Source organism: Triplophysa dalaica, chromosome 23 (assembly GCF_015846415.1).
Source record: "Triplophysa dalaica isolate WHDGS20190420 chromosome 23, ASM1584641v1, whole genome shotgun sequence".
In the NCBI taxonomy this organism is placed as follows: Eukaryota; Metazoa; Chordata; class Actinopteri; order Cypriniformes; family Nemacheilidae; genus Triplophysa; species Triplophysa dalaica.
The window spans coordinates 2,816,730-2,834,409 of record NC_079564.1 but is presented as its reverse complement, the minus strand read 5'-3'; the positions used below and the strand labels follow the sequence as shown (position 1 = coordinate 2,834,409).

General features: G+C 38.3%; 2 protein-coding genes across 5 annotated transcripts in view; one reads left to right on the top strand and one right to left on the bottom strand.

Moving 5' to 3' along the window:
• Positions 1 to 12,384, top strand: part of adgrg2a (adhesion G protein-coupled receptor G2a) — a 25,917-nt gene extending 13,533 nt beyond the window's left edge. For both annotated transcript variants that reach the window (XM_056737724.1, XM_056737723.1), the window contains 14 exons: positions 88 to 5,654; positions 6,316 to 6,538; positions 6,636 to 6,792; positions 6,898 to 7,056; positions 7,131 to 7,250; positions 7,331 to 7,376; positions 7,460 to 7,566; positions 8,833 to 8,957; positions 9,432 to 9,703; positions 9,784 to 9,883; positions 10,074 to 10,357; positions 11,006 to 11,107; positions 11,222 to 11,359; positions 11,481 to 12,384. In XM_056737724.1, the coding sequence (XP_056593702.1) occupies positions 88 to 5,654; positions 6,316 to 6,538; positions 6,636 to 6,792; positions 6,898 to 7,056; positions 7,131 to 7,250; positions 7,331 to 7,376; positions 7,460 to 7,566; positions 8,833 to 8,957; positions 9,432 to 9,703; positions 9,784 to 9,883; positions 10,074 to 10,357; positions 11,006 to 11,107; positions 11,222 to 11,359; positions 11,481 to 11,584 (7,504 nt within the window). In that variant the 3' untranslated portion in view covers positions 11,585 to 12,384. The remainder of the gene's footprint in view (positions 1 to 87; positions 5,655 to 6,315; positions 6,539 to 6,635; positions 6,793 to 6,897; positions 7,057 to 7,130; positions 7,251 to 7,330; positions 7,377 to 7,459; positions 7,567 to 8,832; positions 8,958 to 9,431; positions 9,704 to 9,783; positions 9,884 to 10,073; positions 10,358 to 11,005; positions 11,108 to 11,221; positions 11,360 to 11,480) is intronic.
• The window catches only part of LOC130412925 (gamma-aminobutyric acid receptor subunit rho-3), an 18,493-nt gene continuing 13,141 nt past the window's right edge, over positions 12,329 to 17,680 (bottom strand). Inside the window, exons 2-11 of one of the 3 annotated variants that reach the window (XM_056737729.1) lie at positions 16,964 to 17,094; positions 16,441 to 16,871; positions 15,463 to 15,575; positions 14,630 to 14,697; positions 14,282 to 14,505; positions 14,127 to 14,209; positions 13,663 to 13,800; positions 13,417 to 13,569; positions 13,108 to 13,301; positions 12,329 to 12,631 (exon numbers count right to left, since the gene is read on the bottom strand). In XM_056737729.1, coding sequence (XP_056593707.1) covers positions 12,329 to 12,631; positions 13,108 to 13,301; positions 13,417 to 13,569; positions 13,663 to 13,800; positions 14,127 to 14,209; positions 14,282 to 14,505; positions 14,630 to 14,697; positions 15,463 to 15,575; positions 16,441 to 16,580 — 1,416 coding nt within the window. In that variant the 5' untranslated portion in view covers positions 16,581 to 16,871; positions 16,964 to 17,094. Of the gene's footprint in view, positions 12,632 to 13,107; positions 13,302 to 13,416; positions 13,801 to 14,126; positions 14,210 to 14,281; positions 14,506 to 14,629; positions 14,698 to 15,462; positions 15,576 to 16,440; positions 16,872 to 16,963; positions 17,095 to 17,680 lie in introns of all 3 variants that reach the window. The other 2 variants (XM_056737727.1, XM_056737728.1) reach the window with 2 other exon arrangements.

Below are 17,680 nucleotides of genomic sequence, written 5' to 3'. Positions count from 1 at the left end.
TTTGCGATGTGCTAACTCATCTTTTATGTTTAATTAGATTTAATCAGATGAATCCAAATTATTGGATATTTGTTCTTTGTTCCACAGTAAACCGGGTCAGACGTTTGCTGTTCTTTTGAATGAAAGCTGTGAGATCTCTAAATCTTTTCCACTTCCCAACACAACCACTGCGAGCAAAGCTACATCCATAAATATCACATCTCCATCCATAACTACTACACCCAGCATTGAGGACACACAGCATACTTCTGTTACACAACTGAATACAACAATCTCAGTATCCAATATTAGCTTCACATCCATTAACAGTACAGACACTCAGACAAACACATTGTCGCTCAATACAACAGACCTGCCACTCATTCCATCAGTCACACTGCCCACAACAATAGCCACACATAGAAATACACCAGGTGCACTGGAAAATGCAACTTTAACACCAGTCAATATATCAGTCCCACTGGTGATTTCGGTCACACCACCTGACACAACTGCCACAACTTTAAATGCAAAAGAAAACCAGTTTGATACAACCATCACAACACTTACAGCATTCAATGCAAATGAAACACTCTTACCTACAACAGTCAAACCACTCAATACAACTATAACAACACTCACTACTACTATCACAACTTCAAATTCTAAAGCAATGGTGTTAAACACAACAATCACAACATTCAATGCAACAGTCACAACCCTCAATACAACAGACACAACACTTAATACAACTATCACAACACTCAATGCAACAAACACAACCCTCAATACAACTTTCACAACACTCAATACAACAGTCACACCAACCACTACAAATATCACAACACTTAATGCAACAGTCACAACACTCAATACTACAGACACAACACTCAATACAACCATCACAACACTCAATGCAACAGTCACAACCCTCAATACAACAGACACAACACTTAAACCAACAGATAAACTGTTAAATACAACAGTCACAGAACTCAATACAGATATTACAACACTCGATACAACAGTCACACTGTTTAATACAACAGTACCAACACTCAATACAACTATCACAACACTCTATACAACAGTCACACCAACCACTACAACTATCACAACACCCAATGCAACAGTCAAAACACTCAATACAACAGACACACTGTTTAATACAACAGTCACAACACTCAATACAACTGTCACAACACTCAATATAACAGTCACACCAACCACTACAATTATCACAACACCCAATGCCACAGTCACAACACTCAATACAACAGACACACTGTTCAATACAACTGTCACAACACTCAATACGACTATCATTACACTCAATACAACAGTCACACCAACCACTACAACTATCACAACACTCAATACAACAGTCACACCAACCACTACAACTATCACAACACCAAATGCCGCAGTCACAACACTCAATACAACAGATACACTGTTTAATACAACAGTCACAACACTCAATACATCTATCACACCACTCAATACAAAAGTCACACAAACCACTACAACTACCACAACACTCAATGCAACAGTCACAACACTCAATACAACAGACAAACTGTTAAATACCACAGTCACAACACTCAATACAACTATCATCGCACTCAATGCAACAGTCACAACCCTCAATACAACAGACACACTGTTCAATACAACAGTTACAACACACAATACAACTATCACACCACTCAATACAATAGTCACACCAACCACTACAACTACCACAACACTCAACACAACAGTCGCAATACTCAATGCGACACACACACTGTTAAATACAACAGTCACAACACTCAATACAACAGACACAACACTCAATACAACAGTCACACCAGCCACTACAACTATCACAACACCCAATGCAACAGTCACAACACTCAATACAACAGACACAACACTCAATACAACTGTCACACCAACCACTACAACTACCATAACAGTCAATGCAACAGTCACAACACTCAATACAACAGACACACTGTTAAATACAACAGTCACAACACTCAGTACAACTATCACACCACTCAATACAACAGTCACACCAACCAGTACAACTACCACAACACTCAATGCAACAGTCACAACACTCAATACGACAGACCCACTTTTAAATACAACAGTCACAGAACTCAATACATATATCACAACACTCAATGCAACAGTCACAACCCTCAATACAACTATGACAACCCTCAATACAACAGTCACACCAACCACTACAACTATCACAACACTCAATGCAACAGGCACACCATCCACTACAACTATCACAACACTCAATGCAACGGTCACACCAACCACTACAACTATCACAACATTCAATACAACAGTCACAACACTCAATACGACAGACCCACTGTTAAATACAACAGTCACAGAACTCAATACATATATCACAACACTCAATGCAACAGTCACAACCCTCAATACAACTATGACAACCCTCAATACAACAGTCACACCAACCACTACAACTATCACAACACTCAATGCAACAGGCACACCATCCACTACAACTATCACAACACTCAAAGCAACGGTCACACAAACCACTACAACTATCACAACATTCAATACAACAGTCACACCAACCACTACAACTATCACAACACTCAATACAACAGACACACTGTTTAATACAACAGTCACAACACTCAACACAACTATTTCAACATTCAATACAACTCTCACACCAACCATTACAATTACCACAACACTCAATACAACTATCACAACATTCAATACAACAGTCACACCAACCACGAAAACTATCACAACACTCAATACAACAGACACACTGTTTAATACAACAGTCACAACACTCAATACAACTATTTCAACACTCAATACAACTGTCACACCAAGCTTTACAACTACCACAACACTCAATGCAACAGTCACACTGTTTAATACAACAGTCACAACACTCAATGCAACTATCACAACACTCAATACAACAGTCACACCAACCAGTACAACTACCACAACACTCAAGACAACAGACCCACTGTTAAATACAACAGTCACAGAACATAATACAGATATTACAACAGTCACACCAACCACTACAACAATCACAACACTTAATGCAACAGGCACACCTTCCACTACAACTATGACAACCCTCAATACTACAGTCACACCAACCACTACAACTATCACAACACTCAATGCAACAGGCACAGCATCCACTACAACTATCACAACATTCAATGCAACAGTCACACCAACCACTACAACTGTCACAACACCCAATACAACTATTTTAACACTCAATACAACAGACACACAGTTTAATTCAACAGTCACAACACTCAATACAACTGTCACACCAACCACTACAACTACCACAACACTCAATGCAACAGGCACACTGTTTAATACAACAGTCACACCACTCAATACAACAGTCTCACCAACCAGTACAACACTCAATACAACAGAGCAACTGTTAAATACAACAGTCACAGAACTCAAAACAGATATCACAACACTCAATGCAACAGTCACACCAACCACTACAACTATCACAACACTCAATGCAACGGTCACACCAACCACTACAACTATCACAACATTCAATGCAACAGGCACACCATCCACTACAACTATCACAACACTCAATGCAACAGTCCCAACCCTCAATACAACTATCACAACACTCAATACAACAGTCATACCAACCACTACAACTATCACAACACTCAATACAACAGGCACACCATCCACTACAACTATCACAACACTCTATGCAACAGGCACACCATCCACTAAAACTATCACAACACTCAATGCAACAGTCACAACCCTCAATACAACTATCACAACACTCAATACAACAGTCATACCAACCACTACAACTATCACAACACTCAATACAACAGTCACACCAACCAATACAACTATCACAACACCCAATGCAACAGTCACAACACCCAATGCAACAGTCACAACACCCGATGCAACAGTCACAACACCCAATGCAACAGTCACAACACCCAATGCAACAGTCACACCAACCACTACAACAGTCACAACACTCAATGCAACAAACATAACACTCAACGCAACTATCACATCAACCACTTCAATTACCACAGCACTCAATGCAACAGTCACAACCCTTTATGAAACAGACACAACACCCAATGCAACAGTCAAACCAACAACTACAACTAACACAATACTTAATACAACAGTCACACCATCCAGTACAACTATCGCAACACACAATGCAACAGACACACTTCTAAATATAACAGTCACACCAACAAATGCAACTATTACGACACTCAGTACAACAGTCACACCAACCACTACAACAATCACAACACTTAATGCAACAGGCACACTATCCACTTCAACTATCACAACACTCAATGCAACAGGCACACCTTCCACTACAACGATGACAACCCTCAATACTACAGTCACACCAACCACTACAACTATCACAACACTCAATGCAACAGGCACACCAACCACTACAACTGTCACAACACCCAATACAAATATTTTAACACTCAATACAACAGACACACTGTTTAATACAACAGTCACAACACTCAATACAACTATTTTAACACTCAATACAACTGTCACACCAACCACTACAACTATCACAACACTCAATGCAACAGGCACACCAACCACTACAACTGTCACAACACCCAATACAAATATTTTAACACTCAATACAACAGACACACTGTTTAATACAACAGTCACAACACTCAATACAACAGTCACACCACTCAATACAACAGTCACACCAACCAGTACAACTACCACAACACTCAATACAACAGAGCCATTGTTAAATACTACAGTCACAGAACTCAAAACAGATATCACAACACTCAATGCAACAGTCACACCGACCACTACAACTATCACAACATTCAATGCAACAGGCACACTATCCACTACAACTATCACAACACTCAATGCAACGGTCCCACAAACCACTACAACTATCACAACATTCAATACCACGGAGTTCACAACAACAGATACACACAAATTCAACAGCACATTGCATGTGTTTAATTTCACAACTTCCAATACAACAAGCCCTCAGTTTAACACAACACAACTGAGTACAACACACTTTCAAGTGAACACAACCCCGTTTACCAATGGGACTAATATTGACCATAGTATCAACACAACCTCCAACAACACTTCAGAATTTATTACATCACACCCTGCAGTTAATACAACACAGTTTAACACCAGCCAGTCAAACACAACAGAGATATACACAACCCCTTTCCCAACAGCAAGAAACACTTCCAGTGCACCAACTGACTACATATCAAACAATATTACAACAGAAAGTAACCACAATGCAACACAATTAAACACCACAACAGAAAAAGCTGAAGATAAAGTCAACACAACCACAACAATACACCCCATCTTCACTGCACATAACACAACAGCAGATTCTGCCGCTGTTACCAATTACAGTAAAACTCACACAACTGCTGTTCCAGCGACACAGCCAGTCTCTCCCCACAACAACTCCTCGATAACTGTTTCACCTGTCCATCACATTACACAAACAACCAGCATAGGAAATACAACAGCAAACAACACAACGCCTGTGGGTCCTGCTGTGCCATCCACTGTTGCCATGGCGAAAACTTCAGGTTTGACTATTCATTTGGTTTTCGATATAATGTACATACATGACTTCAAGTTTAAATTCAAGAGTGCTCTCATTCATATTTTAGAGATGTGTACAGTATTAGAGGTGTGCACATACATTCTTGTGCAACTAGTCCTGGTTAATTAGTTATTGATTTATAGGCTTGTATTTGATGGAATAGTTGAGAAAAAAAATCTGTCAAGTCATTCGAAACCTGTATCACTTTCCTTCTGTGAAACACAAGAAATATTTTGTTCGTACAATGGGAGTCAATGGGGGCCAGTGTTGTTTGGTTACCAATTTCTCAAAAATATATTTTGTGTTGTGCAGAAGAAAGAAACTCATACAGATTTAAAATGTGATTACATGATGACAGAGTTTTCATTTTTGATGAACAATCCCTTTGATGGCACAAAAAATAATATTTACCCTTAAGCCCCTTTTTTGTAGTTTTTAATGGGTTCATCATTTTGTAATGTTTTCTAATCTTTTTGTCTGACTGTGAAAGCTCAACTAGTGTTAAATATAAGTGTCAGTGAAACTGACTTGGTTCTATAAGCTGGATTTACATAGACAAAAAATGATGTGAATATGAATTCCTAAGAATGGTGGAGAGATCACATTGCAATTAAATGTCGTACCTAAAATTTCTTATTTTGTAGTATATCTGACAACTGAAAGTCCGGGCGCACTGGCTGCAGATCTTCTAAGTCAAACAAAAGATGTGTCATCTTTAAACTCAAGTCAGGTGAACAATTTGGTCAACCAGCTAGAGAATCTGCTCTCTGCACCCAATATTAGTCTGGACGTGGGCCGGGCGATGCTGTCTGTCATCAACAACCTGCTTAACTGCTCTACAGATACTCTGGCTTCCTCCTCCAACCGGTAAGTCACATGCTTAACACATGCATTCATGGTTTAAAGCTGAAACAGAAAATGGGTAGACAATTGAAATATAAAAACTTTGCTTTGGCTATTTTAGATTAATCAAAGTTGTGGATATTCTGGCTCTAAAACTGGTGATTCGAGACCAGACAGAAAACATCGCGTTTGAATCACTTGCTTTGACTATAACCAAAGCTGATGGCACTAACTTCAAGACAACATCATTTTCGATCACAGATCCCTTAAACCCACAGGTATTGACTATTGAAATTATGTGCAACTGTTTTACATTTGTGGAATGTTTTGGAAATGCCAACCACGTCAAAGTAAACATCAACATTTTTTGCATGTTTTTGAAGGTGACAAAAGGTTTTCAGAGAGACACGAGAGCTGTGAGTTCCTCTCCTCTCGGCCAAATAACACTTCCAGCTTCCCTGACAGAGAAGCTCTCTACAGAAGAACAAAAGATGGCTTCTAGAATTCAGTTCACATTCTTTCAGAAAAGCACATTTTTTCAGGTAAAACAAGTAGATTTAAAAATTAAAATTGCTTCATATTTCGTCTTCACGTTCTTTATTTTTTGTTCATACAGGATAAAGGGAATAAACAAATTCTTAACAGCCACATTCTGGGCTCTAGTGTGGCTAACCTTTCCATCACAAACCTGAAAGAGAATGTCGAGTTTACTCTGAGAAATATGCAGCCTGTGGCGGTGTGTGTTGACTTTTTTTACATTTTGTCATTGCTCACTAAATCTGGTTTGATATCTGACTTTTGAACTCCTTTCCACAGGGGAATTTTGTTGCTTCATGTGTGTTTTGGGACTTTGAAATAAATGGTGAGATGCGAGTGCTCCCTGTCATTAAGGTCATTGAATATAATTCTGTGTATGAGGTGACGTAACTTTGATGCGCTTTGTAGGAGGTTCGGGAGGCTGGAGTTCTGACGGCTGTTTTGTCAAGGACAGCAGTACTGAGAACGAGACCGTCTGCAGCTGTAATCACCTAACCAGTTTTGCGGTTTTATTAGTAAGTGTGCCATCAATTAAAACACATCGCAGAAATGTCTTATCCTTCTTTTAACAGGAGCTACAAGAGTAATGGGTCAACTAAGCATCTATATTATCTTCTTATATATATAGGCTACAGCCGCGAAAAATTAAGAGACCATTCCAAATGTTTTCAATCCAGTGTCTGTTGAACTGTAAAAGCAAAGTCATCCAGCAATGTGAAAGAAAGCATGACAGGACACAAAATAACTGTGAAAGAAATTCAGGTTATTTAATAAAAAAAGTAATTTTGAACTTTTTCTAAATACTGTACATATACAAATATTACTGTTACTGTATTGCACTATTTGAGGTTTGAAAAAAATACAGAGCATCTTTTCTGTTATTTTGACATGTTCTCCAGTTTCATTTCCAGCAAATAAATGCAAAAAGACGTGTATATCTGAAAATTGGGATAAATATTGTTAGTAGTTCACAGAATGAAACAAAATACCTTAACACATGCACGTATTAAAAGTAAATTCAGAAACAACAATAGTGCTTCTGGAATGGTCTCTTAATTTTTTCCACAACTGTATGTATTTATATTTTTTAATCTGCATGTTTTTTTCCTTCAAGAATAACAAAATAATTTATGTTTAATCTGGAGAAAAAGATGAATCGCATTAAAGATATATTTTCATTGTGACCCTGGATCACAAAACCAGTCTTAAGTAGCACAGGAACATTTTTAGTAAAAGACAAAAATACATTGCATGGGTCAAATTGATCATTTTTTTAAACATAAAGTAAAGATGATGTTCCATGAAGATATTTTGTGAATTTCCTACCTTAAATATAAAAACTAACCTTATCCCTATAAATGTTTGTGAGTAGATGGCCTGCCACATCGCCACATCTCAATATATTTTTCAGATTCTACAGTTTTAAACTGTTGTATATACGCCAGATATTGTCCTATCCTCACATTCCATAAATCCATAGAAAGCTTAATTTTTCAACTTTCAGATTATTAAAAAACTTTTTAAACGCTGTATAATGATAACATATATTCATGCATTTCACTAATTTATCATTTTCAACATATTCAATATTTTTCTTTCTGCTACCATGATTACTTTAAGTCACTCTTGCAATTTTAACCAAACACGATCTGTGTAAATACGCTCGATAATGTTACTTCCAGTTAGCAGGAACTGAAACTCTTTTACACTGGGATTGTTATAAAGTGCATTTATTCATTCCTACATCTTGTAAATTGGTATCTTTTTCTGTTTGTTTTAAGGATATTAGTCGGCAAGGCATAACTGACCGCGTGCAGGCCACAATCCTCACATTCATCACTTACATCGGCTGTGGCATCTCTGCTATCTTCATCGCAGTCACTCTACTCACCTACCTCGGGTTCGAGTAAGTCTTCCTTAATGATGCCGAGATATCTTGAAGACCTCAAAAAGATCTATAACATACTCTACAGACACACTCAAGAAATTGATTTGTTGAATTGACTTAAAAACGCTGCGTCAAGTGGTTCCACACAACAATATTAAGTAATTTGAACAAATAAACTTTAGTTGTATGAACAAAATAAATTTAAGTAATGTTGACAAAACTTTGATTAAATCCAAACCATTCCGATTGTACCAGTCATTTTAAGTTAATTAAACTCAATATTTATCCTTCTCAATGGTACTTTTGTTGTCATACATCCAGTACATCTATATATCATTTATGTAAGTCAAAACACAATGAGCAAATCAGATGAGAGGCATCTCACTTTGATGGTCTAATCTCCTTGGTAAAAAAACACAAAACTGTTGTACTTTTAAATAATATGTAAAGTCTTCCAACATGAACACCCAGTCCTCCTCACTTTATTCACAGAAAAATCCGCCGTGACATTCCCTCCAAGATCTTGATTCAACTGTGTTTCGCTCTGCTCTTTCTGAACCTGGTGTTCCTGGTGGACTCGTGGCTGGCTCTGTTTCCAAATGCCACGGGCCTGTGCATTTCCACAGGATTTTTCCTGCACTACTTCCTATTGGTCTCCTTCACCTGGATGGGTCTGGAGGCTCTCCATATGTACCTGGCCATCGTCAGGGTCTTCAACAACTACATGACCAGATACATGCTCAAGTTTTCCTTGGTGGGATGGGGTGAGTTCAGCTGTGTGGTTTGAGGTTGTTAAAGTGGTCTGACTAGACGGTCGTTGACTTAATTCATTGATGCGTTGCAGGAATCCCATTAGTTGTTGTTATCGTTGTGATTGCTATAGACAAGGAAAACTATGGCATTGTGCAATATGGGAAATATTTGGATGGAACTACAGATGATTTGTAAGTAAATAGTGTGGCCTATTAATGATGATATTTATTTACAGTAGGTCACATATAACCAATAACGTTGGATTCTAATTACGTTAAAGTAAATATGAACATGTTCAAAACTAAGATTAATAAATGCTGTAAACGTATTGATCATTATTAAGTCATAAACTGTAGTTACAAACTACAATTGTCCCTACAGCTGTTGGGTGAAAAACAACATGGTGTTCTACGTGACTGTGGTGGCGTATTTCGCCGTGATATTTGTGTGGAACATGTCCATGTTCGTGGTGGTGATGGTGCAGCTGATACGAATCAAGCGGCAAAATCCCCACAATAATCTGTACCGGAGCGGATTGCAAGAACTGAAGAGCATTGCGGGACTCACGTTTCTGCTGGGTCTCACCTGGGGCTTCGGCTTCTTTGCGTGGGGACCCGTCAACTTGGCTTTCACGTATCTGTTTGCCATCTTTAATTCCCTGCAGGGTGAGATCGTTTTAATGTAGAAAATACATCAACATTACAGACAGTATATGTGACCAGCAAAACCAGTCTTATTGGTCAATTTTTCGAAATTGAGATTTGTACATTATCGGAAAGTTGAATAAATAAGATTCATATTGATGTATGAATTGTTAGAATAGGACCATATCTTGCTGAGATACAACCGTTTAAAACGTATTATGGCTCCTGTATGATCTTTCGCTTATTGCTCCTAAACTCTTTGCAAGTCGCTTTGGATAAAAGCGTCTGCTAAATGTCTAAATGTAATGTAAATGTAAAACCCAGGAATCTGAGGGAGCAAAAAACGAAATATTGAGAAAATTGCCTTTAAAGTTGTCCATCAGGGGCACTGTGGAAGACCATCCCCTCACAAAAAAAGTTTTACTTATTCAAGATAGGAAATTTACTAATGATTTTAGGCATAACATTAAAATAATTTAATTATTTAACCCATACAATGTATTTTTGTCTTTTACTAAAATTGTTCCAGTGCTACTAAAGACTGGTTTTGTCATCCAGGGTACCATACTAACATTGTTATTATATTTTCCATATTGACTTTACACGGAAGCACAGAACATACTCGGCCTTTCAAGTAATATTAAATAAATTCTCGTTTTCTTTACTCAGGCTTTTTTATTTTCGTTTTCCACTGCGCTCTAAAGGAAAATGTCCGTAAACACTGGAGAATGTACCTCTGCTGCGGCAGATTCCGATTGGCTGAAAACTCAGGTATTACCACACCAAACATGTTACTGTTTTAAGATATTTCACAGATGTGTCATTTGAAAGCACTATAATTTGTTAGTTTACAATGCCAAAAACCTCTCAACTGCTTGTCTGCAGACTGGAGTCGAACAGTGACACACAACAATCACACAAAGAAATCCTCCATACTCACAGCAGTGTCGTCTGATTCAGAGCACCACAGCGCCCCCCCCAGTTCAGTGTGCAGTGATGAATCAGTGCCATCCAACGGCATGGGTCAGTTTTAATGGAATTGCTCCTCTTTTAAAATCTCTCAGTTCAGTAAAAAAAAGTGACTGTTTTTCACTACATGTCATATTATTTTGCATGGTTATATATGTGACAATTGAAATTACAGGCTCACCGATGGATGATAGTTTCATCACATTTGGGGAATCACACGGCGATGTGATTCACAACGATATGAGCAGTCAACTCCGCTCACGACTCAGACCTGCGTAGTGTTCGGAGTGGAACAGGAAACCATTGGGGTGATGAAAAATAGAAGCAGGAGCGAGGACTAATGGGAGCCAATGGTCAAAAATATCCCATATTACTGGAAACTGTGGAAACGGGATATTTGATCCCGTTCCTGCAGTTCAAGGGATTTATTAAAGGACTTCTGTATATTTTCAAATCACAGTATTAAAAACCTCCTCTTCATGATATAGGCCTATATCCTAAAACAGAAAAAGACACTTGAAAACTTCAATTCATGAAATGGTACTTATGGGAAAATATGTACTGTATGAAGTAATATGCGTATTTTATGTTTTTATTTTACTTTTATTACTGTCTTAAAATCACACGAAGCAGGTACATGATGGACTGATACCACTGGATTCTGTTTTTTCTGTTTTTTTATTCTTTATATGAGGTTGTTTTTTGTAGTCATTTGTAGTCCTCTCATGTAAAGTGTGTTTACATAGAACGTGCAAACGTTATTGAAAAAAATATATAAAATGTTAGCCCATTTGTTTTGTATCTAAATGAAGGAAGTCACCTTAAATAGTGTTTTTATGTTTTAATATTAGAGTTTGTCTTAGCCAAAGTTTAATAATATCATTATTGTATTTTGATACATTTTTTTGCACTGTACGTAAAAATATGATATTCTCAAATCAATCATTTATTATACATTATTTTCATTTTTTGTCTTGTTGCCCAAAAGAAGCAAATTTTATGGATGTTGACCTGTTCTCTCGTTCAAGAGTAGATGCTCCAATAGATGAAATTAAAGAATATATATGCCACAGGAAAGATTATTCTAGAATAGGAGTCTATCTTGTAACTGTTGCTCATGATATGGTTGACACTTTGGCGAATGGACCTTCTGCGACGGAGGCGTGTGCCCATGATGCGAGGTAGTTCTGGTACGGCAGAGTTCAGGGATGTCATGCACGGGTCAGAGTTCAGATCGGACATGGGAGGGAACGTGCTGAGCTCTATGTCCGTGTCGTGGAAACAGCCGTCAAACGCCATAGCCTGAGAGGCATCAAATTCTGACAGCTGTTTCAAAGACACAAATAATTCACATTAAAAAAACACAGAAAGACGCTTTCAAAGAAAATCGACATATATTTTTCTATTAGATAAGAGCGCAAAGTGACAAGTGGATTGGCAAAAAGCCTTGGAATACAACAAACCTGAAATACTTTTCCTATAGCTTGTTTGTTCATTTTGGCAGGTCACTTATTTTTAGCGCTACAAAAATATGAAATTGTAGAAAGAAGATTCTTTGTTTAATGTATGTTTTCTACAGAAAATATAAATCGTACACTTCTGCAACAACATGAGTAAACCGACCTAATGAATGAATTTTCATGTTTTCAATTTCTTTTAGAGATTAACAATACACGATTTGATCAACAGGGGGCAGCATTTTAAAGAGCCTAGCATTGACATTTTACAAACATCATAAAACTAAACATATACGGTGTAAATTTAAGTCTTAAGTCAAATAACTTAACCTCAGGATCTCTAACCTTTAACTGCTTAAGTTTCTTCATCTCCTCCTTGGTGGTGAAGTAGTTGACAGCAGCATACTCGATGACGGAAAGAAACACAAACAGGAAGCTGGTCCACAAATAAATGTCCACGGCTTTCACATATGACACCTGAGGCATGGATGCTGACACTCCGGTTATGATGGTGGACATTGTCAACACCGTAGTGATGCCTAGATTGAACACATATGCATAAACATATGCTTTAAAAAGAGCTTAGGTTTGCTTTTAAAGCTTTTAAAGAGTCTCACTGGTGCATGCGCTTGTTTGTGCACATGTGTTGCATACCAAGTGAGACACGGGCTGGTACCGCCCGCCTGTCGATCCAAAAAGACACCCAAGAGAGCACCACCATCAGCATTGTGGGAAAGTACGTTTGAAGCATAAAGAAGAATATGTGTCGTCTCAGGATGAAGTTGATGTATAGTCTGTTGTACCAGCCTGACAAAGCAAACAATGTGGACTCGCACAATGATCTGAAGTAGATATTACAAAGATAGCCGTCACTGCCAATATAAAAGAGAGAATATGTACCTGTACTGCTGTACAATGCCAGACCGTGAGACGGATGAAATTCTTCGATGAAGAATTGAGAGAGAGCAATCTCATCTGTTCTTAAGGAGTCATTGCCGTTTTTCCAGTACAACATGAGGTCATTCTCATTATAAGCATCTGAGGGCAAAGAAGGGCATACCGTAAGACAATGTTCAAATATATATAGACTTGTCGTGTAAAAATATATATATATATAGAACAATAAATATAAATAGATAAACAATAAAAAACAACACTTACAATAGAAGTAAATGGGGTCATACAGTTGGATGGTTTAAAAATACAATTTTATTGCAAATCAACAATATATTTTGTGTGAATCATTATCACAAATGCAAATGTGTTTGAACTAGAACATTTCTTTAATGAAATCAATACTAAATTTCCCCAAACTACATAAAGCAAAAACCACACAAGAACTGAACTCTAAGGTGGACACGCACAGCTTTCCAGCTCCAGGGAACAGTTCTGAGTATCCAACGGGAATCTACTAAAATCCATCGAACAAAGAGACGTGACTGTTATCCTGAAATAGAGAGAATATTCAACAATTAAAAATGTACATATGCATCTCGGTACGATCAACAGAAGCATCTACCTGACGCTGTAGAGGATGTTTCCATCTGGATAAACCCTTAACATGATGTTCTCCATGGTAGTGTCGTGGATGAAGGAACGCTTGGAGTGGACGAAGAACACATCCGGCTTCCAGATCTTCTTCACCAGGCGCCCATCAAATGTGCGGCTCAGATTGTTAGTGGAGGGAAAAGCCAGCCGTTCGTCCTTCCAATAATGCCGCAGGTACAGGGTCATGGTGAAGTCCTTAAAGAGAATTTATTGACCTTGCAGAATATTACGACGGCTGGTTGGCATTTCAGTGCGAATATGATTTGTAGATGCGTCCACACAAAGTCCATTCATAGAGCACTATAGAAAAAAGATTTACCATGTTTACTTCAGAGATGCTGTCTATGCTTTCCACCTGCACATCAATGCCAACAGGGATGGCAGACCCTGCAGATCAGAAAACAAAACACACAGCTGTTATGTTCAGGATAACAGCAATGCCTTTGAAATCCACTTAGACAGAACCAGCATCCACTGCTCCTACAGAGAGAGCATATGGAGCCCAAAATGCTTCCTCTAATCCTGTTTGTCCCATCATTGACTAACAGCGGTGTACTGAAGGATGCCATTCAACACCTATATCGATCTCTAAACCTTCAAACTGCAGAAGAGGAACCTAAGCTCTTATCAATACAACATTTGCAGAGTTGATCGCCGCCCTTCTGGTTGAAAAAACAATGCAACACATGCCGTCACGAGGTTGCCACACAGGTTTTCTGTACACACAAAAGTGAAAGTACATCCAAGATGCAAAGCTTTCTCTGATTGATGGTGTTCAAATCCATATGTGGAAACGCCCTTTTGTTATAAATATACATGTCCATGCGTGACTTGCACATGCCAATTTCTGCTTTGTTACCTAAAAACTTGCACCTTCCATCTGTTTTCCAGGCCTGGTATATAACCCAGATTACAATCCACGAAAGCGAGTCTGTGTCCTCAAAACCCATCGACTAATTTGTGTTTTGTACAATCTGGGTCACGTCCAAATTTAGGACTAACCCAGCCCCTTTTCCCAGAGCAGAGAGATGAACCCCCTGACGGATGTGGTACGGCCTATCAATTCAGGTTTATTAAACGCTCTAATTATGATTGTATGGAATGAGATTAGAATTGTTAAATGGAGCAAATAAATAGCGAATAAATCGTGACCTCCAAATCCAGGCCTCATGGCAAAGTCGTGATCTTCGATCCTCAGCAGCTGTTCCGTTTTGATCAGAAGAGACTTTGTGCTGTCCTTCCGCTTTAGTTTGTGGTCTATTCGCCTGAACAAAAGAAATAAGAGCCAGAGGAAACAGCACATAAGACTTTAAAATGGAATACAGGGGACTTCTAAATATTGGGACACTTTAAAAACTATTGGACATGCAAAAACTATTGTACATGCCAACCGTCTAGTCATTTCAAAGCTTTAAGATTTTCTTTCACGGAAAACAAAAAAGATATTTTGAAGAATGTTGTTAACTGGCACCCATTGACTTGCATTGATTTTGAGTCCATGCAATTGAAGTGAATGGGTGGCAGTGCTGTTTGGTAACCAACATTCTAACCAAAATATCTTTTGTTTTCTGTATAAGACAGAAAATCCTACAGGTTTGAAACGACATGGGGTGAGTAAATGCTAATGCACCAGAAAACGCTAATGAAATCCTGTTATCCAATCACACCACATGTTATTATCATACAAATGACACAAACATACTTGTTTATACACATTCAATAAAAAGCACAAAACTGTGCAGTCATTTTCTTACCAAACTATAACACAGTATATGAAGAGTTAGGTTCCAAAATGAGACAAATCCGAAAAAAAAATCATGTTTTTTGTGTTAGTCAGCTGTTTTTATTAGTTATGGCTTAAATCAAGACAAACAAATGGCAGTTTGATTGATATAAATTGGAATGCACAATAAAAAAATGATTTAGAATTTTGTCAAAAATGGAGTTCTCATTCTGGAACCAAACTTTTCATATAGACACTTACATCAGATTTACATTAACAAATTGGATAGATGTTTTTATTCAAAGCTACTTACAGTGAATCCTTCCATGTAATTTTTAATCAGGATAAAAACAATGTGATGTGATAACTGCAAAAAAATGCTTAGTTACTCTTTTGGAGTTTCTTACCCTCTAAATTTGTGTTTTGCATGCTCGCCGAGGTAAACATCCTTGTTTCTCTTGCGGTCAGGATACCGGTTATCGAGCAGGGTGACGGGCCACAGGCTCGCAAGACACAGCACCCTTAAGACCAACAAGACCAGCTTCATGACCAGGTATGAGAACGGAACATCTGACTTTCTTCCTCAGGATCTCTGTGTCCTGTAAGGGTGGTCCAGAAATCTTCCACAGAACCGAGAGGGGACTTTTCTTGAGTGCTGGCCATGCCCAGAGGATGCTGGGATACGTCGAGAAGCTTCAGTTGACCTCTATAGAGTCTTCTGTCAGTGTGTATTACAGCATATATCCATCATCCATCACTGCATTCTTCATGTGTGCGAGGACATGTGTCGGGTAGTATCAGACCACGTCAACAGGCTGTGACGTGTTCTCATCCAAACCTAAATCAATAGGAATTTTTACTTACAGTAATAGAAGAATGGCATTAATTCCTCGCAAATCCTCTTATCTGCTGCTGGTAAAATCTTCTAACCTACACAGAGCGCTGGGAGCATCTCTAATCAGGATTTCCACAGAGCAGAAGCTTTGTGCTGGTTTCTCTTTACAGAGAAAATACCTTCACACCTTCACATTGTCCAGACACATACATCTATATTATTGCATCTGAAATATAAAAAAACTGTATATAGGTCAAAGAGTAATAATGTCCTTAAACAGATCTAGTCATCTAGACAAGATTTGTGAATCATATCAGCACATGAAGATTTAAATTTGCAGGAAAAAGGCTTTCACGGTTTGCAGGGTGGAAGAACCCAGATGCAGGCAACAGCGGTGAAGGAGACTTTATTACAAAAAGGCAACATAGAAGCCCACGATGGGGAAACAAAAAAAGACAGGACTAAATATATAATTCAAAACAAAGACTTCCCACGAAGGGGCAAAAAACTAAACTAAAGCAGACCGTCACAAAAAGGCAAGGTAAGGTATCCACAGATTACGTGCAGGACAGGCAAGACACGACACGACTAGGACATGATACAAAACAAACGATCACAGTACAATGAAATATGATGACTATTTATAGGGGAACAAACACAGGATGATTAATAGGGACCAGGTGACGGGGATTAAACACTAAGGGAAGGCTTAACAAGACGAAAGGGCGGGAAACACAGACGAGACTTGGAGAGAGAGTTAAGGCCCAACCTCTCTCTCCACATAGAACCTAAGGCTATGTCATGGCTCCGCT